The 25449-nt window shown below is 38.2% G+C and overlaps 2 protein-coding genes across 2 annotated transcripts in view; both read left to right on the plus strand.

The window, feature by feature from the left end:
- The first annotated feature begins 1048 nt into the window (after positions 1–1048).
- LOC115798701 (GTPase IMAP family member 8-like) lies at positions 1049–6604 on the plus strand. The gene is made up of 5 exons (XM_030755644.1): positions 1049–1154; positions 1564–1623; positions 2528–3108; positions 3286–3293; positions 4336–6604. Exons 1-5 carry the CDS (start codon positions 1139–1141, stop codon positions 6500–6502), a joined length of 2832 nt encoding a protein of 943 aa, XP_030611504.1. The 5' UTR covers positions 1049–1138; the 3' UTR covers positions 6503–6604.
- Positions 6605–17737: 11133 nt separating this feature from the next.
- The window catches only part of LOC115798382 (uncharacterized), a 40645-nt gene continuing 32933 nt past the window's right edge, over positions 17738–25449 (plus strand). Inside the window, exons 1-2 of the mRNA XM_030755218.1 lie at positions 17738–18581; positions 19751–20078. Coding sequence (XP_030611078.1) covers positions 17738–18581; positions 19751–20078 — 1172 coding nt within the window. The remainder of the gene's footprint in view (positions 18582–19750; positions 20079–25449) is intronic.

Consider the following 25449-nt stretch of genomic DNA (forward strand, 5'->3'; position numbering starts at 1 on the left):
TATGTATCATTTACAGCGCTTGAAGAAACCTGCTACCAGCTTTTTCCCCCCAGGTTTCGGCATGTTTGTTTATCGAACAGGAATGAGACAACACAACGGAATAGGGAGTCCAATTATTAAATTTAATAAAACCATTTCAGTTTTACAGATTAATCTGGGTCAGAACTGCATGCCATGCGTATGACATGAAGTGCTGGCACATTCTTTTTCAGTCAAATATAGAAGTCATTAGCAGGACTCTGGTGTGTTGGATCAGGGACACATCTAAAACCTGCAGGACCCCGGCCCATGAGGCCTGGATTTGAGGATCCCTGGCCTAGAGTAACGATGTCACTGTGGGAAAGAGGAAATGATGTGCAGAATAGACTAGGAGCCCGAACACCCAAGAAAGCAGGCAGACAAGTGAATACAGATCTTCCTTACTGAACTTATGCATGAGCTTCATCAAAATCCAGAGCCCCTGTTGACACACCCCTGTTACCGGTTACCTTTAGACTGAGCTGACCTCAGCCAACAACATCCCTGGTTACAGATACTACAATGGTTGTTTAATTTTTCACCTTACTGCAGTGACATTCAGGGACACATTACTGTTGGGTGTGGTTACAGCTGCAGTTAATGGCACATGTGACCACACTCAGCCACACGTAGCAATAACAGCAGGTGTGATCTGAAGTAAAACAAATCTGAAACAATGCGACCAGAGATGGCAGAGAGAAGCAGCTTTCCAGGATGGTGTTAAATTACTTCCTGAAAGGAAATTATTGTATGATATAGAAACGTGTCACTGAGGCTCAATAACCTCAACAATCAGGAGTTAATAGAAAGCATAAAATGTGTTGTAGAAAGGAACAATGGAAACCGTGTGATCTGTCATCACACCACCACTGAAACCTCCAGAAAAGAACAAGGGTTTCTTTGCCAAGTTTTAAAGATAGACAGCCATGCTTATGGAGACAGGTATTTTTGTGCACTTTGTTGTGAAAAACATATTAAAAACTTGCAAGCATCTATGCACAGCAAAAGCCCTTAGCTATCTGAGATTGATATCCAGACACGGAGACAAAAGAAAAGTATGATAAACTGTTTTCTGTCTTTTTAACTCAACAGTCACTGAGTTCTACAGTTGAATGACAGAATGGCTGCAGCATTTGGTGAGTCCTGTCACGCTTTTACTTTTTACATTACTCAGATTTGATAATGACTCTTAGTTTCTCCAGACTGATGAAAATTGTTGCAAATGGAAATCTGAATGTCTTTACCAGGTTACATGCTGTGTGTTGCATGCAGTAAGCTTTAATGACGTATTTCACCAATAACATTTGTAAGAATGCATTTTCTAAAAATTAAAAGTCACAGTTAATAGTCTCTGTGATCCATGCATGCCACACAATTAGCTCTTATAGTTTCTGTTGGAGTCAGCTGTTGACATTAGAAGTGATTTGCTTATCCGCACACAGATATAGTTACTGCACTGTAACATATTACATCCCAGTGTACAACTAATAAATAATAATAATAATAATAACGAAAGAGAAATTATGTTTTTCTTTATCCTTGCAGTCCCTCAACACACTTTTTCCAGAAGTCGCAGGAGCAGTTATGGACTTCTGCCACCCAACAGTGAGTCCTTGAAGACAAGATTGTGTTTGATGCAAACTGTGAACACATTAGGGCGGGGCAGGTGCCCACAGGAAGTGGGATGCATGTTTTACATTAATAATATCTGCTTCTCATCACAGAAATAAAGAACACAGTTCTACCCCACAACCTGATTATGTTGGAATAATGCAAAACCTGTAATTCATGGGTTCTGCTTTATCTCACCATCTCTGAATAATAAGTTACAGCATATCAGTGGTTTCCTACTACCTACATTCTGAATTTTCCTCCAGTGAATTATCAGAAACATCCAGAATACCAGTGCTTGTTTCTGTTTCTGTTTCACAGAAACATTCCTTTGGTGCAGGTTATTGAAACTATGATGACAATGATGCTCAAATGAAGTTATAGAAAAAAATTTGTGCTCAATGAAAAATATTGGTCTTTTGATTGTGACGCTTGGCGCAGATGAAAAATGGATTTATCTGTAGTTTTTAAACAGAGCTTTAATGTATTTTTCAGCCTTGAAAATTTAATGTGGATTTCGCACATGTACATATGATTTAATGAGTGTCCAAAAATGCTGGAAAAAACAACACTTGTTTTAACAAGAGGATGATTTGTCCCACTACTATATATTTCACAGGCCTTTAACTCAGAAATATTCATAGTATGAAGGTTAAAATTTGTATGGCTTCATTAAACATACCGTTACTGTTAAAAAATCAGCTGATTCTGAGGAGGTTCTGACTGATTTTACAATCACTGCCTCTCACATATTTACATTTTTATATGTATGATTTGTCAAAAGTTAAAACTCAATGGTTACAATTGAAAAAATTAGTAATTTTGCACCTATTATATAATATTGTTGCTACCTGTATTAACTTTATTTGATCAGTGTTTGCATTTGCCTTTCTTTCAGTGTCAGAGCTCAGGGTTGTTCTGCTGGGGAACAGTTTGTTTGAGAGGAGTTCAGTGGGGAACTTCCTGCTGAGAGAGATCAAGTTCAACCCAGAGGAAGAATTGGACCATTGTGTCAGAGTAAGGGGGCGAATTCAAGAGAGAGAAATAGTTCTCATCAATTCACCTGATCTGCTTCATCCCAACATCTCTGAAGACAAAATAAAGGAACATGTAGAAACCTGTGTGAGGCTCTCTGCTCCTGGACCTCATGTGTTCCTGTTGGTTCTATGGCCTGAAAATTTCACTGAGCATCAAAAAATAAGACTCTGCAGAGTCCTTCAGCTCTTCAGTGAGCAATCATTTGATCATTCACTGCTTCTGATATCACCACCCAGAGTGAGCCATCCAGGTTTAGGGGACACTTTTATGTATTATGCACCCATACAGGAAATAATCAGAAGATGTAAAAACATGTCACTGAAGCTTAATGACCTCAAACTTCAGGAGTTAATAGAAAACATAAAATGCATTGTAAAAAGGAACAATGGAAACCATGTGATCTGTCATCACACCAGCACTGAACAAAGGAAAGAAGCTTCTGTTACTCTGGATTATCATCAGCCTGCTGGTAAGTTTTTAAAAAAAATTACATAGGTCAAAACTATCAAAAATATATTGAAAAATCCTACCAATGGTTGGATAAAGCTGAGCTGAAAGACAGCACAGAGGCACTAATCATGGCAGCACAGGAACAAACTCTGAGCATAAGATTGATAGAGGCTGAGGTCTACCACACCAGGCAAGACTCCAGGTGTGCAGAGATGCATACATGAAACGCCATAACAGGAACATAGTATACAGGAACATCTGTGCCGAGCATGGCCTGGAAGTCCCGAGGTCAAAATGGGATACGCCCCCAAAGGTGGTCGAGAATGACAGAGCTAAGATCCTGATACAGACGGAAAAACTGGTGATGGGTAATCAACCAACAGATATTTTAACATAAAATTAGGACACCTTCTAAGAAGTGCTCAGAAGAGCAGTACAACAATATTGATTGCTTGATACTATCTACCACAGTCAGGAAGCAGCATTTATTGATCATGAATCTGTCTGAATAAATGTGTAGAATACAAACTATTCAAAAGACTTTAAATGTGGTTACTATGAGGACCGTGTACTAATTTCTGTATTGGAAAAGGCTTTTGGGATCAGATGTTAGGCTCAGTCAGGCTTACAGGAACCTTTGAGAGTAATTTGCTGTTTGTATCTTTGTTCCTTTACAGGACGCAGACTTGCTGTTTTGCTGTTTGGAGGGAACTCAGCAAAAAAGACAGAACTCTGTAACTTTATTGTGAAGAAAAAATATGATTTTACAAGATTTTCTCCAGGCAAACAAGTTTTCCATGGAGAGTTTAGAGGAAAGACATTAACAGTAGTGAAAACTCCCGACTTCTTAGATCAGTCTGTGCAAACAGTGAGAGAGATGAAGACCTGTGTGAGTCTCTGTCCTCCTGGACCAAATGTTCTGCTGCTGTTAGTGAAGCCTTCTGATTTCACTGTACGGAGCAGAAAAACTCTGAATTTCATGCTGAGTTTGTTTAGTCAACATGCCTTTAAACACTCCATGGTCATCATCACACATGAGGAGGAGACAATTTTTTCTGTTAATTCACTGCTTAGAGATTGTGAAGGTCGACACTACAACATGTATGAAAATGATCATAAACAGTTAATGGAGAAGATCGAGGACATTGTTCATGAGAACAAAGGAAAATTCCTCACAGTCACTGAAGAGGCCACCAGATCACAGCCTGAACACATCAGACCAGCTTTGAACCTGGTTCTGTGTGGGAGGAGAGGAGCAGGGAAGACGTCAGCAGCAAAGGCCATTTTAGGCCAGACAGCGCTTCATTCAGTCTGCAACTCATCAGAGTGTGTTAAACATCAGGGAGAGGTGTGTGGACGTCAGGTTTCCCTGGTGGAGCTTCCTGCCTTGTATGGAAAACCTCAGGAGGCAGTGATGGAGGAATCACTCAGGTGTCTCTCCCTCTGTGGTCCTGAGGGTGTCCATGCCTTCATCCTGGTCATACCTGTGGCTCCCCTCACTGATGAGGACAAGGGAGAGTTAGAGACCATCCAAAACACATTCAGCTCTCAGGTCAATGACTTCACCATGATTCTGTTCACTGTGGAGTCAGATCCTACAGATCCAGCTGTTGTTAAGTTTGTAAGAGAGGACAAAGACATCCAGAAGCTCTGTCTGGTTTGTAGAGGAAGATATGTTCTTCTCAACATCAAGCAAAAGCAAAGCATTGTGGAGCTGCTGGATAAAGTGGAAAAGATGAAAAATGAAGGATCCAAATGCTTCACAAAGGACATGTTCACCAAAGCTCAAATGGAGAAGGTAACAATACTTAAAGCTGAACTGCAGGAAGTTAAACGCAGGAGTGAGACTGGAGCTGATGATGGAAATCAAACTGAACAGTCCATCAGGATGGTGCTGCTTGGGAAAACTGGCAGTGGAAAAAGTGCAACTGCAAACACCATTTTGGGTAAAAAAGAGTTTTTATCCAGAGTCAGTCAGAAATCTGTGACCAGAAAATGTCAGAAAGCAGCAGGAGAGATTGATGGATGTCCTGTTGTTCTCATTGACACCCCCGGATTGTTTGACACGACTCTGTCTGATTCTGAAGTTCGACGGGAGCTTCTGCAGTGTATCAGCATGTTGTCTCCTGGACCTCATGTGCTCCTACTGGTGCTGCCGATTGGCCGCTTTACAGAGGAGGAAAAAGAAGCTGTGAAAAAGATCAAAGAGATTTTTGGCAAGAAGTCAGGAAACTTCATCATTGTTACCTTCACAAGAGGAGATGAGCTTGAAGACAGATCCATCGAAAGTTATATAAAGGAAGACTGTGCTGAGTTTGTACAAAGTCTGATTAAAGAATGTGGAGGCAGATATCACGTCTTCAACAACAAAGATCAGAAAAACCGCACACAAGTCAGAGAGCTGCTGAAAAAAGTTGAAGCCATGTTGCATGAGAGTGGTGGTAGCTACTACACTACTGAGATGTTCCAAGAGGCTGAGGCAGCGATACAGAAGGAGATGGAGAGGCTGCTGAAAGAGAAAGATGAAGCCATTAAGAGGGAGAGGGAGAAGCTCAAAGAAGAAATGCAAATAAAAACAAGAGAAATGGAAGAACAGATCTCCAAAATTGAATCTGAGAAAGAGCAGAGTATGAACCAGCTCAAGCAGATGGAGGACTACATTTACCAGGAGCGAGAGAAGAGAGAGAGAGAAGAGAAAATCAGAGAAGAAGAAGACAGAAAGAAGAGAGGACAGGAAGAAATTCAACAACAACTGTGGAAACAGAAACTTGAAACTTTGGAGAAACAAATAAAATCTGAATCAAAGGAAGAGCTCATCAGAGAGCTTGAACTCACCAGAGAAGAAATGAGAAAAGAGAGAGAGGCCTGGGAGGTGGAGAGGAAAGAATGGTGGGATAAAAGGTACCAAGAAAACACATATAGACGAGAATCAGAGGATATGAAAATTAAAAAGCTCAAAGAAAAATATGAAAAGGAAAGAGATGCATATAACAGAAAAATAAAAGATGATTGTGTCAGGATAGAACAGGAGGAAAGAAAGAGACGAGAATTAGAGGATGACTACAAGAAAAAAATGAAGGACGTGAAGCAGAAATATGAAGATGATGCCAGAAATCAAGCTGAAGAGCTCAATGAATTCAAAGACAAATACACCAGGGACTTTGAATCCCTGCTAGAGAAGTACAATGATGAGATAAGGGATCTGAAGGAAACATATAGGATATTAATGCAAGAGAAAGAGCAACACAAACATGAGTATTCACTTTTGCACAAAGTCTCCAGTGACAAAGAAGAAAGTCTTAAGAAAGAATTGGAGGAAATGAAGAAGAAACATGATGAAGAAATTAACAAATTTAAACAGAAAAATAAATGTATCATCGCCTGATCATCACACAGCAGCTCCAGTATCTCAGGACTAACAGGGACTGAAGAGAAGACATTTGACCTTTAGCACACCCTTTATCGAGTCAATGTTTCAACCTATAGATGTAGCCTGAAAAAAAAAAAACATAAAGTCAGATCAACATGTAAACAATACACCCCCTCACACACTCCCACCAAAACCATAGATAAGAAAAAAAACAAAAAAAAAACAAAAAAGAAAAACATTTGAATCATCAAAAAGCACTCGTGTATTTATAGTTTTTTGTTGTTGTTGTTGTTGTTGTTTTTTTAAAAACATTTTCAGTGGAAAGTAAACATTTTTTGTCTACCTACCTACCTTACTTTTTGACTTTATTTTTGGACACTCTGTGTGTTGTACCAAAGTTGCACTATGAATATTCAAAGTGTGTCATTTTGTAAAAAAGATTGTTGGTCATTATGAAATAAAAATAAAGTATATGGTGGTAAAAATGCAATGTCCCTCTATTTGTGCATTGCATGCAGTCTGATTACTGGAAAGTGAGGAGGATATATGTATGCATGCTAGGATTTATAGCACACTTTTTTAAAATAGACTAAAAGGATGAATTGTTTTTCAGTTTTGTTGCATCAAGATTGTTAACACTGCAATTAATTTTTTAGTTCTTTCTCAGTTATTCCTGTTTTTCTCACTCTGCTCAGACTCATGTTGTGATGACATCAGCACATATATCGACACTTATTTGTTAATGATTATTAATTTTGTGATTCATTAAATATTTTAAAATCATCATCATTCCCCAAATATTGCCATTTAGTCAAAAAGGGCGTCTCAGAGATGAACATGAGGTCCTTCAACATGAGCAACAAAATAAAATAATGGTGAGGACTGAAAGCTAAAAATATTGCCTGGCTGTGTTAGAAAAAGTGTTGGTCTGACATAATATTTTTCCACTCACTGATAACCAGTAAAAAACAAAACAAAACAAAACTAATATCAGATTAACTAAAAAAAAAAAAAGTCACATCTTCTTGAGCACTGGTTATCAAATATACTGTCAAACACAGTGGTCAGTATCTCTCAAAAGTGGTCCAACGAAGACTGTTATTCTCCCACTGATAAATTCAAAAATTGTGGTTACTGAACAGGCCAGCTGTAAATGAAAACACAGCAAACAGTGATGTGTGTTGGAAGGAAATCTCTCCTGTGGCAACATCGCCAGTTGATTGTTGGTTATAAAGACATGAAAGACCACAAAAAAAGAAAAAACTTTGTCCCAGAACAGACCCAGACCCCGGCATGAAGACAGAGCACACTGCCAGTGTCCTTTCAGAGAGGCAAAGACTATCCAGGTAGCTCATATAGTGGTGAAAGTGATGCTTTTATAGGTTACATTTTAGGGGCTCCATATTCTTTTTTGACTGCAAATTAAAATCCAATTAAAACCATAGTTACCAACAAATCACAGTGTTGAGCAGGTTCAGATGCAGGCTGTTTATTAGACATCTTAGTAGCACACAAATAGTTAAAAAGACACAGAGACAGTAGCATAGTGAAGACTGAGTTACACACACAGAGTAACAGACAAGAAGAAAGAACCTGTTGATCATGCCCCGGCTTCCTCATCACACCCTCCGACCGAGGAGAGCCCGTGCTGAGATGAAGTATGAGTCCAACTAAAATCAAACTGTCCAGATGATCCATGGCGATGAGCAAGCTCTGTTGCAAAAAGTTACTAGTACTTAGAAATATACAAACACAAAAAACAAAAGACAAAAAGCAAAAAGTGAAAGCAAAAAGCCCTCCTGGGAGGTTGTGCCTTAGTAGTTGCTGGAAAAATGGGCAACAGACAAAGAATGTTGCTACATCTTCTCTTCTCTTTTCTCTCCTCTTCGACTGTGGTATTTATACTCGTTCCCTTTCTTTGTCTAAGATTTGTGCTGAGTCTGCACTTTGTAAGCATATATTAGAAACTTAATGTAACTTAGAAACTTAGAAATTAATTCTACTGACATTATCTAAAAAGGCACAAACATCCCGGAGCATCTTCAATACATGAACAAGACAGGAAGAAAAATTCATCACAGTAATTGTCAGAAACAACCTCCTTGTGGCCATCCTATGGTACTCCTGGAGAAGGATTTACAACTACCCACACTTACACAGACCAGATATGAGGGAGAAAGTGGGGCCCAATGTGCCCCTAGACTTGTTTCTTAGACAGATTTACACTTTTTTGATTTGCATTTCCAAAATCTTTGGCTGTGCTACATAGGCAAGATAGCCTATGGCTAGTTCTACTGGACAGATCTATCCCTATAAACGGTATAAATCAAAAAATGGGCAAACAGGATGACTGGTGTCCTATACATGAACCCAAAAAGGGCAGTTTTATGAGCTGAGACCCCTAAGCATGAATTTGAATGAGCAACAGGTTCAACACTGGTCTAAAGCAGGAGATGAATATGCTTTGAGAGTGATCTGAGAGGGCCTGCTTGGCTACAGCAGACTGCTAGGGAGGGGTAGCAGAGGTTCTGGGACCCTGAACACAAATAAGAGCAATCTTCCTACTACTTTTAGACACACAATATGCATTTCAAAGCAGTTTAGTTGCAAATAAACAGAAGTAGGAATAATAACTTTAAATATCAGTATTGGAATGATAAAAATATTTCCAACACTTCAGTCATGACTCATGTTGGTTCTTCAGCATTAATTAATATTAAAGTCTTATTGGTCAGCATAGCTGTTATTTCAGCAGAATGGTGTTAAATTATTTTATTGAAACTGAAAAAATACACCTCAAACATGTCATCCGAATGTGTTCAGATTGGCAAATTGTTGATGATTCATATCATAAATCAAGACACATGGCTCTCCTCTTTATAATTGGCCTTTATTAGTTAAAAGCATTGGTATCAGTATCAGTATTGGCAATACCAGCACTGTATTTACTTGACATTGATCAGTAGCAAAATTTGTAGTTTCGCACAAATATAAGTGCAGGAACAGGTGTGCCAAAAAGGGATTTCTGGTATTTGACAAAAAAATAATTAGCTATATTTAAACTGTAGGAAATTGTTGACTTTTTGGCCTATAATCTGTGAAACATACAGTAGCAGTCAAAAGTTTGGACACACTCAGTTTTTGGAAAGTGACTTTTATATATCCTTTATTTATCCAGGTAAAAACTGTCACTGACATTAAAAACGTATCTTTAAGACAGATCTGTCAAGGCGAATGGTCTGGCAGGCAGTTAGGACCCAAATGCAGGACTGTGCAGACAGACATAAACTTAAAGTGGCTTTATTGCTGAATTCTCAGGCACCATACAAAAATCCTCCAAGGAGCAGAACTTGGGCAGATAAACCAAAAACCAAGACTCTGCATGCAAAACAAGGAACAGACAAACACACCACCAATGAAACCACTCATGACAAGGCAACAAAGAACAAGGGAAAACGCAGACAATATATACTCAATGGATAATGAGGGGTTGATAAATTAAGCATGAACACTGGATTGTTATCATTATAAACCCAACAATATTTTGACTTTTTAAATAGGTGGTATATAATTTTATTACATTAATTATGGAATAAAAGTATTCTATTTTTCACATAAAGCTACATAATAAATCCAAACTAATAACACTACTTTTCTTCCATTTTATGTCTGATGAATTGTATTAAAACAGTTTAACCACAGTATTAGGTCATTTCATTGATTTTACACATGTAAATATGTCATAGTCCTGAGCAGTGCCCAGTGTTTTTGTGTTTGTTTAATGTTCTTTTGTCTTAGTCTTGGTCTTCGTTTCCACTTCTTACTTGTCGTGTCTTGTTTCTTGTGCAGTGTGTTTAGTTTTACTTCCCCTTGTCTCATCAGCGTCATTGTGTTCATCTGTATATGTCAGGCTGTTTTCAACATAAAATCCATTCATCTGACTACCCGTAATTACATTTAAGATATCTTTAATTAGAATTATGACTAGTGTTAGAGATTTTTTTTACTCAATGAATAAAAAGACAAATGTTTAAAAGTAAACTCCAGGAAGGTAATTAATAAACAGTGGATCAATTAAGTAATAAACAATTAAATAATACATTAGACACAGAACAACAGACAGAAAGTGCTGACTAACCTCTCTGTCTCAGTTCATCTTATCTTGGAGGTTCAGCCACAGTACGTACAATTAAAACATCACCAATGTCACCATGTTCTGTTATTAATCTGGACAAGATTGCTCTGTATGACAAATTAAAACATCAGGAAGAAGACGTGCTGTATGACTCCACCGCTGACGAAAGAAATCTGGGTCATGAAAAACTAGCTTGGACAAGACCAGAATGTCGAAGGCCAACTCACAGCATCCAGATTGTTTACATATAGATAAGTGGCAGAATAAAGATGTTATGGTTAGACTGGAACACGGGCTCAGGGAGGGAGAGAGAATGCACACACAGGCCTGTCTCTTCCTCTGAGTCCCACACATGCATGTGTGACATCTTCTGATTCTTTAATATAGTAAATGTCTTACTTTTTAAATAAAGTGTTTTAGGTGTTCTCCTTCACAAACAAACCCCATTACCTGTCACTAGTCAGTATAAAAAACAAGATATCTCGAATTCACTTTATGACTAGTCATAATTCAATTGTAGATAACTGAAATATGTGTTTCAAATAGTCAGTAATTCATTGAAGATATCTTGAATTGAAGCCTCCATTCAACCTTCATGGTAAATCTGACGTCGTTTCGACTAGTCAGAATGTAATTAGAGATATCTCAACTGGGTATTTTGTCTAGTCAAACTATAATTAGAGATATCATAATTTACTAATATGTCTAGTCATAAATCAATTTCAGATATCTGGAATGTAAGTGCGGTGAATCGGATTTTATGCTTAAACGGACTGCAAAATATATATTTGCATTCTGGTCAGTTCTTTGTCGCATCGTTGGTGTTGTTATGTTGGTGTGCTCGTGTGTTCTTGTCTTGCCTTGCTTCATTTTGGTCTATGCTCTATGTCTGGAACCCATGAGGATTTTTGTATTTTGGTTTTTGGTTATTCAATAACCTTTTTTTAAGTTATGTCTGTTTTCGGAGTCCTGCATCTGGGTCCATCTCCGCCTATCACACCGCCCGACATGACAAAATATGGTTGATTTAATATAAAAAAAATGTAAATGCACAAAATTTCATTTAAATTTAAAGCTAAAACAACTGTATTTTAATTTTATATACTGTAAAAATACAGAACTTTTCACAGGTATCTCTACAGAGTCTGAATTTTAATTATGGAAAATTTCCAGATTTTCACATGAAGGTTCATTTCCATTATTTTACCTTCTGTTGTGCAAGCTGCCAGAATGTTACTGTTTTTTATGGATTTTTATTTACAATGTATTCAACACTGGCTTCACTCTATGACCACATTTCATACACACATTACAAGAAAGTATCAATTAGTACTTGTCCTGAGATAAATATAATTATACATGTCTGTGCTGCCCTCTCCTGGCTGCTGTTTAATCCATTGCTGCATGAGAATAAGTAAACCCCTGGCAAATCTAGACACAGAAAAATGGTCTGCAGCAGTGAAGTCTTAGTTATCAGTGTGAAGAATTCACTTGTATTCAGACTCACACACCGATACTCTATCAGAAATAAAACCCATAAATTTCTCACATTTGATTGTCAATGCAGATTTACAGCAATAAGAGGAGGATAATAATTAACAAACAAAAAGCAGGATATGAACAGGAAAAAGAAAATCTTGAAAAAACACAAAATATAAAGAACAGGATTGTATGTTAAGGGAAAAAAGAGAAAATGGAACTGGAGGAAAACTATGAGAAAAATGAAGGAACAAAGGATGCACTTGAAGAAAAAGACAGAAAACAAGCGGAGGAATATAATGAAATCAGAGAGATAAACCTGAAAGCATTAATAAAGTGTGAGGCGGTAATGAAAGCCAAATATGAGTAATATCACATCTTTGAAGCACTTTTGGCTCAGAAAGAAGAAAAAAGGAAAGAAAAAAGATCAAACCATGTTTTCAACTGAACCATTTGTTTTGTGACACTTTCCAAGAGCTGCTGTGAATTCTTTCCAGCACAAAAAATATTTGCATCATCTGCAAATGAAATAAACTGCAATATATCAGATATTTTACATATTCCATTGATGTACAATATGAACAGTTTTGGTCCCATACTGACCTTTTGCTCTCTCTCTCTCTCGCTCTCCTCCCTCTTTCCATTGCTCTCAGGTGGAGGTGGGCAGGTTTTGCCTGATGCTCCTCCAGCAGGCTAGTTTCCTGCTCTTCAGCCAACCCACCTGTTCCTCATCAGATCATCACCTACCAGTATTTAAGGGCTAGCTTGAGCTTTCTCACTTTGGTAGATTATTGATTTGTGATTGTGGTAATATAGCTGTCTGATGATAGTTGTTCTCCCCTGTGAGTCGACAGTGCTAATGCCACCTTCCTGCCTGATTCTTAGAAAACACCTGACCAGTCACATCCCCTGGCATCAGTTTTCTCCAGATACTCAAGTAAGAATCCAGTTCAATCCAAAATACCAAAGGCTACAGAATTTTATCAATAATACAGATTAACAACCTTCTTTTTTTCAGAAAAAAGTGTCCTCCTGTACTGAGAACTGAAGCTCCCCAATGGCACCCCAGTTGAAAACCTGTGTTATACCAGAGTTCCTGTTAAAGCCTTTGAGCTGCACATTGAGAGTCTTGGTTCTTGTTTAGAGTCCACAGCAATCTTCACCATGATTGGTCATAACATAGATGTTTTTTTTATTTAACTAAAAGTTATAATCTCACTGAAATATCTTCAGCACAAGTTGTGAAGTCAAAATATATTTAAAGTAACTAAAGTAAATATTATGTTGTCTCCTTTTTGTTCCACTTTGAATACATATAGAAACCAGCAAGTTATTGGATTTACCATGTAATTTCTTAAGAATTTAGTGTGTGCTTTTCAGTACCACATGCAAAAATGCTTTTATCATTTTATTTAATTTTATTTCTGTAACACTAATTCACAACAGCAGTCATCTCAAGATGCTTTATATTTTATGGCTAAAAACCATGTTAGAAAGAAATCCCACGAATCAGACCCCCCCCCCCCCCCCCTTTCCCCACCTCCAGCAGAATCAGGCTCAGGGAGGGGCAGTCATCTGCCACATGTGGTCAGTTTTGTCTAAATTTAGAGCAAGAAATTAGAGGTCTTCCAGGTCTTCATACCTTTAAGACATGCCTGGTGTTTGATTAGTTGAGTCCTATCATCTGGGTTCCTGAATCAATGAAGCTAATATCATCAGCATACGAGTTAAAATATATGCAGTGATTTCTAATTATACTGAGTAGGGAAACATGCATAATGTAAAATGTATTGGTCCCTGCACAGAACCCTGTGAAACTCTATGACTAATCTTAGTGTGTGAAGAAGACTCACCATTTAAATTTGGAATCTATCAGATAGATATGATTAAAACCAGTGCAGTGCCTTAAATACCAACAGTGTGTTCTAATGATGCCATTGTCCAAATGATCTCTCCATTGAAATACTGTCAAATATTCAGTTTCTATGCCACAATAATTCAGGAGTAACATATATACAAGCTGCTTGTTTATGATGAATCTATTGAGTGAAGTGAGCCCAGCAAAATCCTTCTTATACAGCATGTAATAATTATTAACCTAACACAAGTTTTCTTTAAGGTGTTGCAGATTAAACATTGACTCAGGTGTCAGTGATGTCGTGCTGATGTCAGCAGTGCAGCGTCCTGCCCACTCTGCTGAGAAATGATTGTAACAGGTCAGTGTCAAGTTCATCCATGTAGACCGAAAAAGAATGAAGGAACGAGTTCACATTGTAAGTACAACAGAATATATGTACAGTATGTAAGTACAGGTTTAAAGATGGCTTCTTTTAATACATAATTGTGAATTGATTTATCTGTTTCAGATGTGTGACAACAGTTTAAGCCTGCTGATAGATGAAAGATTGTATTTAGCCAAAAGACCCGAAGAATCAGCACAGTGATATCAGACACACAGCTCAGGTAAGCTCTGCATGATCATCTAATCAAAAATAAGAAATAATATCAGTGATCACACAGACTGCAGGATCAGGATAGAAGTTAAAACTTATACAGTAATGGTGGTCTAACTTTTCTCCTTGTTACAGTGACTTTCAGGGGCACTTGAGGACATTGTGGACACATTGCTAATGGGTGTGGTTAAAGATGCAGCAAAGGACACATCTGACCACAGTCAGCCAAACTTATCAGTAATACTGGATGTGATCTGAAGACAAATAGATCTGAAACTCACAACCAGAGATGACAGCAAGATTTTTTTTTTTATTTTGCCAAATTTGAATGATGCTTTGAATGAAGATTTTGAAGGTTTTTAAGAACTTTTTAAGTTCTGTACAAACCTGCACACTGCAAACAACCCAGAGATCCGAATTTTTAAATGGTTCAGACAAAAAACATGCAGAAAAAATAAAGGTTTAATAATGCGTTTAATTCTTCACTTTGCTTTTAACCCAACAGCCAGCATATTCTGCAGCTGAATGACAGTGACAGCATGGCAGCAGCAGATAGTGAGTGCAGTCACTGACCCTGAAAAAAAAAAGGAAAATTCACTAGTATGATTCACCCCTATATACTTTGAGGGCCTCTAAAATATGGACAGTATGAGGGTTTAAATTTTGACAGGCTTGATTTTTTTTTTTCATGGACTGAGCCTAAAACAGTTTTATATAGTACACTTTTAAAATAATTAAAACTCATTATTTGAACTACTTCCATTTGCTGTCATTTCAGTGTCTGAGCACAGGGTTATTCTGCTGGGGAACAACTGGTCTGAGAGGAGTTCAGTGGGGAACCTCCTACTGAGAGAGACCAAGTTTAAACCAGGGGAAGAATTGGACTGCTGTGTGAGAGTCCAAAGCAAAGAAATAGTTCTTATCAATACACCAGATCTGCTTCATTCCAAGATCTCTGAAGACAAAATAAAGAAACATGTAGAAACCTGTGTGAGGCTCTCTGATCCTGGACCTCATGTGTTCCTGTTGGTTCTACAGTCCGAAAACTTCGCTGAGCATCAAAAAACAAGACTCTGCAGAGTCCTTCAGCTCTTCAGTGATCAATCTTTAGATTATTCCCTGGTAGTAAAATCAACACCCAGAGGGAGGGGACATTCAGGTCAAGGACATACTCATAATCCTGATAAGTCCTTAAAAGAAATGATCAGAAGATGTGGAAACACATCACTAAAGCTTAAAAACCTCGACATTCAGGAGTTACTGAGAGGCTTAAACCAGATTGTAGAAAAGAACAATGGAAAACATGTGATATGTCGTCCCACCACTGAACAAAGGAAAGAAGCTCCTGTTACTGTGGATCATGCTCACTCTGTTAGTAAGTACAGAAAAAAATATATTTACAATAATGTGAAAGTCAACCTCAGTTATTTTAACATAATTTTAGAGCACGTGCTAAAAAGTGCTCTCAATGACTTTGAGATAAAACTGACTGTTTGGAACCAAACACCCAAAATATCCAGCCTGGTTTCTGAGCTGTTTCTGTGGTTAAGGTCAGGTTCAGGTTCAGGTTACTTTAATTGGTGTGCATGAATCCTCCATCCTCATATACACATTCTAAACACAAACACAGACAACAGATAAGCATGATACAACGTACTGAGGAAATAAATCTGCACAGCATCATGTAGGAGAGCAAAGCTATGATTTGTTCATCTGAGTGATAGAAGGACTGCTTACATTTAAGGAAAAAACTCAATTTAAGTTTAGAAGGGTTTTAGCATTGTAGTCATGTTAAGTAAACTACTGAGTAAACTCAAGCTTTACTCTTGAAATTTATTTATGTATAAACTTTACATAGCTGTTCTATTAATTGAGCAACTACAGGGAATATGTTTAGAAATTCCTGAAATTAAAAGCATTCCTGAAGCATAAAAACATCTGTCATCTTCACCCATATGTTCAGTGTTCTCTCAACATGTTCAGTTTCACGCAAAGCTAAATGCTAAATATTTATACATACTTTGAAACTGATTTGTTGTGACTCAGAAAAAGCAGCAGTAGTGTTTCCTGAGTATGAATCAGGGAAGAATGTATAAATAATGCTGAAATATCAAACATTGTTTAAGACATTTTAAATGTGGATCCTACACAGACCCTGTAATAGTCTCTGTATTGGAAAAACCTTTTAGGATCAGATCATCAGTCAGGCTGCTCAGAGGAACTTTTGAAAATAATTTTTCTATTTATTCTTTGACAGGTCATGGACCAGCTTTAAACCTGGTTCTGTGTGGGAGGAGAGGAGCAGGGAAGACGTCAGCAGCAAAGGCCATTTTAGGTCAGACAGAGCTTCATTCAATCTCCAACTCATCAGAGTGTGTTAAACATCAGGGAGAGGTGTGTGGATGTTGGGTTTCCCTGGTGGAGCTGCCTGCCTTGTATGGAAAACCTCAGGAGGCAGTGATGGAGGAATCACTCAGGTGTCTCTCCCTCTGTGATCCTGAGGGTGTCTGTAAAGGAGGAGGCACCTTGGTGTGGAGCAGATTCGTCCTCCGTGAGAAGGAATAACAATAATGAGGGGCTGACTTGGCTGTCTACAATCTCAACAGGCTGGTCCTGTCAGAACCGATGGCTCAGTCTGAAATGAACCCACTGTCCACTCTGTAGTTGTTGTGATTGTCCACTTATTTGTTTATTGCAGGTTTAATCCACAAATATACATCCAGGTGATAATTGTGGGGAATGAGGAAGAAGGTGGAGTTGACTATGTGATATTGGGTGAAATGATGTAAGATGGAGTGAGGTGGTGTGGTTTAGTCTCATGGCCGCACACCACTAACCCAGCATGAAAGAGGAGAAAGAAAGTTTGCACAGGAATAAACATCTGCTGATCATCTAAGCGAACAGCTCCGACTGACTTCTGGTCCTCTCGCTTCTGCCCGATGAGGAGACGGACTCAGAATCTTCTGATTGGTGCAGGGGGATGGGCCGATTTGACGTTGGTTAGGGGGGTAGTACTGCCACTATTTAGTCCACAGCATGTAAGGCAATGGCTGACTGGATGGCCTTTTGTACAGTGTCCATGCCTTCATCCTGGTCATACCTGTGGCTCCCCTCACTGATAAAGACAAGGGAGAGTTAGAGACCATCCAGAACACATTCAGCTCTCAAGTCAATGACTTCACCATGATTCTGCTCATTGTGGAGTCAGATCCTACAGACCCAGCTGTTGTTAACGTTCTAAAGAGAAACAAGAACATCCAGGATCTCTGTGAGAGCTGTGGAGGAAGATCTGTTGTTCTCAACATCAAGGACAAACAGCAGATCCCAGAACTGTTGGAGACTGTGAAAAAGATGAGTGCTGTGGGATCTGAAAGCTTTACAAAGGAAAAGTTAATCAACGCTCAATTTAATGTACAAACTGTAAAAGAGAGACAGAGAAGAAGAATTAAAGATGTCAGTAATGGTGGAGGAATGAGCAAAATGGCAGCAAACAAATGTCACAGCAGAGAGCCTCTCAGGATGCTGATGGTTGGAAAGACTGGCAGTGGGAAGAGCGCAAGCGGAAACACTATTTTGGGCAAAGAATGTTTTGAATCACATCTCAGTCCCAGTTCAGTAACAACCTCTTGCCAGAAAGCAGAGGGAGAGATCGATGGACAGCCTGTTGTTGTGGTCGACACCCCCGGATTGTTTGACATGAGTCTGTCTAATGAGGATGCTGAAAAGGAGGTTCTGCAGTGTTTCAACATGTTGGCTCCTGGACCTCATGTGATCTTACTGGTGCTGCAGATCGGTCGCTTTACACAGGAGGACAAAGAGGTTGTGAAAATGACCAAGAAGATTTTTGGTGAGGATTCAGGAGATTTTATCCTTGTTGTATTTACCAGAGGTGATGATCTGGGCGATCAATCAGCTGAGAGTTTCATAGAAAAAGACTCTGATGGATTTCTCAAAGAACTCATTGATGAATGTGGAGGGAGATACCATGTCCTCAACAACACTGATCAAAGAAGCTATCGGCAAGTCGGTGAGCTGCTGATCAAAATTCAGACAGTGGTCCGTAAAAATGGTGACCAGTACTATGAGATACCAATAAAACAGCAGCTGAAGATGGTTATGAATGAGCTGAAAGGAATGGAAAGAGAGAGAAAAAAACATTGAGGACCTTAAAAGTAAATATGAACATGAAATTAGTGCTCTGAGAAATAAATTGGAAGAAGAGTCTAAAATGCGAGATGCTGTGAAAGATGAAAAAAAGAAGAAAAAAATGAGAGAGATGTTGACAGAGATGGAGGAGAAGTTAAAGGAAAAACATGAGAAAGAACTGCATGACTTGAAGAAGAAAAAGATAAATAGGTGCACCATCTTATAATAATGCTGGTCATGATTTAAGGGTCTTCAGAATACTCCACAGAGAAAACCACAGAGAAAACCAAGGTGATTTCAATCTTATTTTTTCTGTAAAGGCAGAAACAGGAGGGACCATATTTGTATGAAAGGATTAAGCTCTAAGTTATCAGCTGGTGCTAGCTAGCTTAGTTAGTTAGCTGCATTGATAAAGTGGCAGGTGCACCTCACAAACAGATACTTAATTAGTGTTACATAAGAGATACAATACTAAAAACTGATTAAATAAACTGGAACACTATTTTTTTTTATATTTATATATATACATAGTGACACCCTGTGAGAGCTGGGCTGCTTTAGGAGGTCATGAGGGGAACTAGTTGGAGCCGTGCTGGCTGATTGGCCTCCAGTATTTAAGCTGGCAGCATGGTCTCTCTCTCTTTGGGCTTTTGCTTTCTTTTGATTGTCTCATACCACGCATCCAGACATTCAGTAGTGTGTACCACGCACACACTACTGAATTACACAGTTTGGGTTACGTTAATTATGTTACTTTAAATAAATCTTAATTATCATCATGTGTGGCCTCCTCCAGTTTGTCCTTCCCTTGAGCCAGGCTATGACTCTATAGTTTTTACTCTATTTTTGACTCTATTTTTTTTTTATATATATCTTGCATTATTCATGTTCAAAGACCATTGCATTAATAAACCTGACTGAACTTTTACATCCAGAGTCCTGCTTTTTCAGTCCACTGTACCATTGGCCTTGTCAGAGGTCAGTGAGGAGATGAGCAAATGTATCATTCTTCTGTCTCCAGGACCACACGTCTTCCTGTTGGTGTTGCAGATTGGCAGATTAACATCAGAGGAGAAGGAGACGCTGAAACTCATCAAGAAAAAGTTTTAGGGATAAATTCAGAAAAGTTCACCTTCATTCTTTTCACAAGAGGAGATTCACTGGAACAAGAGGAGTTGTCTATTGAAGAATACATTAACGATAAATGTGATGATTCCTTTAAAAAATTAATTGCAGAATGTGGAGGAAGATATCATGTGTTCAATAACTATGATAAACACAGTCAGACACAAATCACTGAGCTAATAACCAAGATTGATGCCACGGTGAACAACAGTGGTGGAAACTGCTTCACAAATGGGATGCTGCAAGAGGCTGAAGCAGCGATACAGAAAAAAATGGAGATGCTGCTGCAAGAGAAGGAAGAAGAGATGAAGAGACAGAGGGAGGAGCTTGAAAGAAAACATGAGGAAGAAAAGAAGATGATGCAAAGAAGGATTGAAGAACAGAAAGCAGAAATTGATCGGAAAAGAAAACTGAGAGACCAACTACTCAAAGAATTACAGGACAACATCCGAATTCAGTCTGAAGAGAGAAAGAAAGAACAAGAACTTAGAGAAGAAGAAGACAGGAGGCAGAAAGAAAAGGAAGAAATTCAAAAACAGGAGTTGGAACAAAAAATTGATGAAATGGAGAAAAAACTAAAATCAGAGTCAGAATCAAAGGCAACAACTGACAAAGAGTTCGAACAGTACAGAGACAGAATAAGAGAGCAGGAAAAGACTTCGGAGAAGGAAAGAAAAAAATTGGAGGAAAAACGAAAACAAGAAGATGAACAGAAAGACCAGAATCTCAGGGAGCTCCAAGAAAAATACGATCAAGAAAGGGAAAAACTTGAACGTGAGAGCGAAGAAAAGGAGGAAAGAATCAAGAGAGAACAGGAAGAGAAGCTGAAAGAGTTGGAGGAGAATTATAAGAAACAAATTGAGAACATGCAGGAAAACATGGAGAAGTTTAAAGGAGAGGCCAGAAGAACAGCTGAAGAATTCAATGAATTCAGAGAGAAAAATGAAGCTGAGCTAGAAAAACTCATAGAAGAGGCAAAGGCTCTGAGGAAAAACATACACTGGAGAAGCAGGAGGAATATGAAAGATTAAACGATCTCTCTTCCCACAAAGTAAAGTGTCTGAAGCATGAAATGGATGAACTGCAGAACAAACATAAAGGAGAACTGACCGGCTTAATCCTGATGCTTCTGACTCAAAAGAAAGAAAACAAAAAAAAAAAAAGAAAAATGAAGGAATCACACAGAAGAGAGGAGGAGAGGCTTAGAAAAGAGCTTTCAAAGGAGAACACGGAAGAAGAGAAGGAAGAAATTAATAAAGAAAAAGCAAAAGCAGGAAATGGAAGGCTTGAAATCATGAAGTTCCTTTTTAAAGGAATTTCATGATTTTTTATCCTGTACTATAAAACTATCCAGACTGGTTATAGCTGGGGATTTTAATATTCATATCGATGATGAAGCTGATCTCTTTGCCAAGAGTTTTATCAGTGTCATGGAATCATTTCATTTTACCCAGCATGTATCTGGCCCCACGCATGACAAGGGTCACACTCTGGACCTTGTTTTTACCTTGGGTTTAAAAGTTGACTCTATTTATTCAAATGATATTCTTATTTCTGACCATCATTGTGTCTTTTTTAACTTGTCTTATCATGTGACTCTATCACCTGTTAGACGTGTGGTTAGCTCTCGCATCATCAGCCCCTCGTCAGCAATCATTTTCTCCGACAGATTTAACCTATTTTTATCTCCGTTTGACGATGTTGATCACTTAACAAATCTCTTTTATGACTATTGCCTTTCAATTTTAGATGAAATTTGCCCGGTAATATCTAGATTAGCTCCTGTTTTTAAAACGTCGCCCTGGATAAATGACAGCATCCGCTCCTTAAAGCGCTCCTGTCGCAAAGCTGAGCGTCTATGGAGAAAATCTCGCTTACATGTCCATCGTCTATACCTGAAGGATCTTTTAGCTGATTTTAATAATTCTGTTAAAGATGCGAGGGCTTCCTACTTTTCTCAGCTGGTGATGAGAAGTAGAGGAAATCCAAAGGTGTTTTTTGACACAATTACTGATATCGTTACTCCTGCTCTACCCTCTGTGCCAATTTTTTCAAGTGAAGATTGTAATAATTTTCTATCCTTTCTGATAGACAAGGTCAGTAATTTAAGATCCAATATTTCGCACCCAGGTTTTTCAATAGCCATTTCTCTTCCAGCCCGGTCTGTTACTCTGGAAAGCTTTTCTCCTGTTTCCTTACCTGAGCTGATAAAATTGGTTGAATCATTGAAAGTATCTTCATGTACTCTGGACATCCTGCCTGCACCACTGTTCAAAAATGTCTTTCGTCACATCAGTCCATGCATCCTTTCCATAATTAATACGTCATTAGCCTCTGGCCGTGTTCCAGCTTATCTTAAGACTGCTGTTATTCATCCTCTTTTAAAGAAATCTAATCTTGACACTACTACCTTTAATAATTACAGACCAATTTCTAAACTGCCTTTTTTAGCTAAGATTTTAGAGAAGGTTGTAGCTAATCAGCTTTCAGCCTTCTTAGAAAAACATAATATTTTTGACAAATTTCAGTCTGGCTTTCGGAGAGTCCACTCCACAGAAACAGCTCTCCTTAGAGTTTCAAATGACATTTTGTTGAGTAGTGATGCAGGAGAATGTTCTATATTATTGCTGTTGGATCTCACGTCTGCCTTTGATACTGTGGACCATACAATTCTGCTTGATAGGTTGAAACACTGGGTCGGTGTATCAGGATCTGCTTTGAAGTGGTTCGCCTCCTATTTATCTGAACGATCCTTTCATGTGGCTACTTCTGATTTCAGGTCCTCTTGTGCTTATCTCTCTTGTGGTGTCCCCCAGGGCTCTGTTTTGGGGCCTTTATTGTTTCTTTTATACTTACTCCCGTTAAAGCACATCCTGGGTACCTTTGACGGAATTTCATATCATTGTTACGCTGATGACATTCAACTTTATATCTCCTTTAAGCACGAACATGTTTCTAGGCTACAGGTGCTAACTTTGTGCTTAGACTCTATTAAAACATGGTTGGCAGACAATTTTCTCCAACTAAATGAGGATAAAACGGAAATACTTATCTGTGCCCCAGATAGATTTGTGCCCAATATAATGGAAGCCTTAGGTCCCCTCGCAAAATTTGCTAAGTCCTCCATTAGGAACCTTGGGGTCACATTTGATTCTGCCTTCACTTTGGACACTCACGTCAAGTCTTTGGTTCATTCTTGTTTCTACCACCTAAGGAACATTGCCAAATTGAGTCCCATTGTGTCACACTCGGAACTTGAGATTGTCATTCATGCATTCATATCTTCCCGTCTGGACTATTGTAATGCCTTGTTTAACTGTCTTAGCAAAAGCTCTTTAGAACATTTACAAGTTGTTCAAAATGCAGCGGCAAGGCTTCTTATGAAATCCTCTAAGTATTCTCATATTACCCCGCTTCTGATCAAGCTTCATTGGCTCCCCGTGAAATTCAGAATCCAGTTTAAAATTTTAGTTCTTACTTTTAGAGCATTCCATGGACAAGCACCTTCTTACATCAGTGAACTCCTGCATCCATATACTCCCATCAGATCATTGAGATCATGTGACCAGGGTCTCCTGGCTATACATCCCTCAAGACTCAAAATGAAAGGAGACAGAGCTTTTGCCTCTGTGGCACCCCGTCTGTGGAGTTCTCTCCCTGTCTCCCTGAGAGCAGTGGATTCGGTGGCATCTTTTAAAGGACAGTTAAAAACTCATCTTTTTAATATTGCATTTGCTTAATGTTTTCTTTGTACTTTGTTTTACTGTTGTGAAGCACTTCGTGGCAGCTGCCTCAAGAGGTGCTATATAAATAAAGTTTTACTTACTTACTTACTTACTTAAAGAGGGAATCTTTGACCCAAAAAAAAGTAGACTATGAAACAAAAGAGAAAAATCTGTCCATCAAGCATGAAAAAGAAAAGAAAAAGAAATTGATTTAAAAGCAAAACTTTTAGCAAAGCAGCAAGAAAATAAGAGGAAAGAATTATATGAATTAAATAAAAAACACAAGCAAAAATTTGAGGAATTCAAACAAAAGCTTCTGAAGGAAAATGTAACAAATGAGAGAGAAAAAATGGACGAACTGCAGAAGAAACAGAAAAAAGAAATGAATGAAGTGAAACAAAAACTTGGGACCCAAGATGGAGACAGTAGCAAGAAAGAACAGGAAGAAATCCAGAAGAAACATGAAAAAGAAATTAGTGAGTTGAAAGAGACATTTTTGATTGAAGAGCAGAATCAGTCCTGCTTTGTCTCATGAACAAAGATGTTGTCATGAAGACATTTTATCCACATTCATTAATATGTAACTAGAATCATGTTTTCTTTTGTCCACTCTGTTTTGTTGTATACGTTTCTAATTATCAGGAATTATGGATGATAATCCAAGGAACTATTTTTAACCTCTCAGGAGCATCCTGTAATCACATAGAATTGGTAAATCATGCCCTAATTTAGATACCTGCTAATTAATAATTAACTATGTACTAAGTGTACTAAGAGTCTGTGGGGACATATTCAATTCTGGAATTAGACTCGAGTGGTCTTTAGAGGAACCACGTTAGTGATTTATGTTGTTTTTTTAGCTCAACTGTTTAAAAAAAAAAAAAAAAGTTGAGCTATTTTCAGCCTTGGCAGTGGCATCTCTTCCACGTTGGCCATAACCATAGATACATCTACTAAAAATCTCAGACGAGTTTGATTCTCAGTGACCTTGACCTCAAGCTAAAGGTTAGAGGTCAAGTTTTCTGAAGCTCAGCGGTGAAAGTCAGCGAGGATTTGAAAACGATGGGTACGGTGAGCATTGACCGCCAGTCAGCTGACAGCTAGCAAGGCAAGCTGGCTGTTAGAGCAGAGGGAACGTACATCTCCAAAAACATCGGAGCACTTCTGCAATTCAGTGATATCTTGATAAACCAAGCAGATATTTGAGATTTACACAGCTACATTCTCACACAAAAACATTGGAAACATTTATTTTGTGTCACAGAAATTATACACTTTTTGGCCTCTCTCCTTCAGCCAAAGATTTTAGAATGACTATTTCTCAAACCGGTTTCAATCTGCTCAGCAGCGCTCTTTTTAAGCTGAATTTTATTTTTTATAGTTTTACATGTTTTTTAAATGCACATTTATTGATGTTGTACTTAAAAGAAAAAGAGAAAATACCATTCAGGGATGCACTGATGTTGTGTTTGTGTTAACTGATTGATATGAGCCCCTTCCTTTAGCTGTTGTTGACTTTAAATGATCAATCATATTCATGTGGATGTACACCACTTCCATTGTAACCTGCCATTTCTCAGCCTGCTGATGCTTTTTGTTTTTTGCATTTCTCCTGTAATATTTTTACTCTAAACCTTTCTTTGTGTCCAGAAGTTTGAAAGGACTTTAAAGGGCTTTTTACATTTTTTATAGAATTAGTATCTTGCAGCATATTCATTTGAGGTTATGGAGGGTGCTGTGATTTCATTTGTTTTCTGGGAGTTAATATCCAAATCGGATCACCATTAAAGCTCCATTAAGTCTCTGAAAGCTCCCATAAAGTTCAGGGACTTTAGTTTTTCCTCAAAATGAACAATCCAGTCTAAATGTCGTTTGTCTTTATTGGACACAATTTTAGAA

This window comes from Archocentrus centrarchus, chromosome 19, assembly GCF_007364275.1.
Source record: "Archocentrus centrarchus isolate MPI-CPG fArcCen1 chromosome 19, fArcCen1, whole genome shotgun sequence".
NCBI classification, from domain to species: Eukaryota; Metazoa; Chordata; class Actinopteri; order Cichliformes; family Cichlidae; genus Archocentrus; species Archocentrus centrarchus.

What these genes read in the sequence shown, in the direction of transcription:
- LOC115798701 (XM_030755644.1), top strand. An exon ending in TGGACTTCTGCCACCCAACA is followed by an intron (nt 1,624 to 2,527) that starts GTGAGTCCTTGA and finishes CCTTTCTTTCAG; the next exon opens with TGTCAGAGCTCAGGGTTGTT.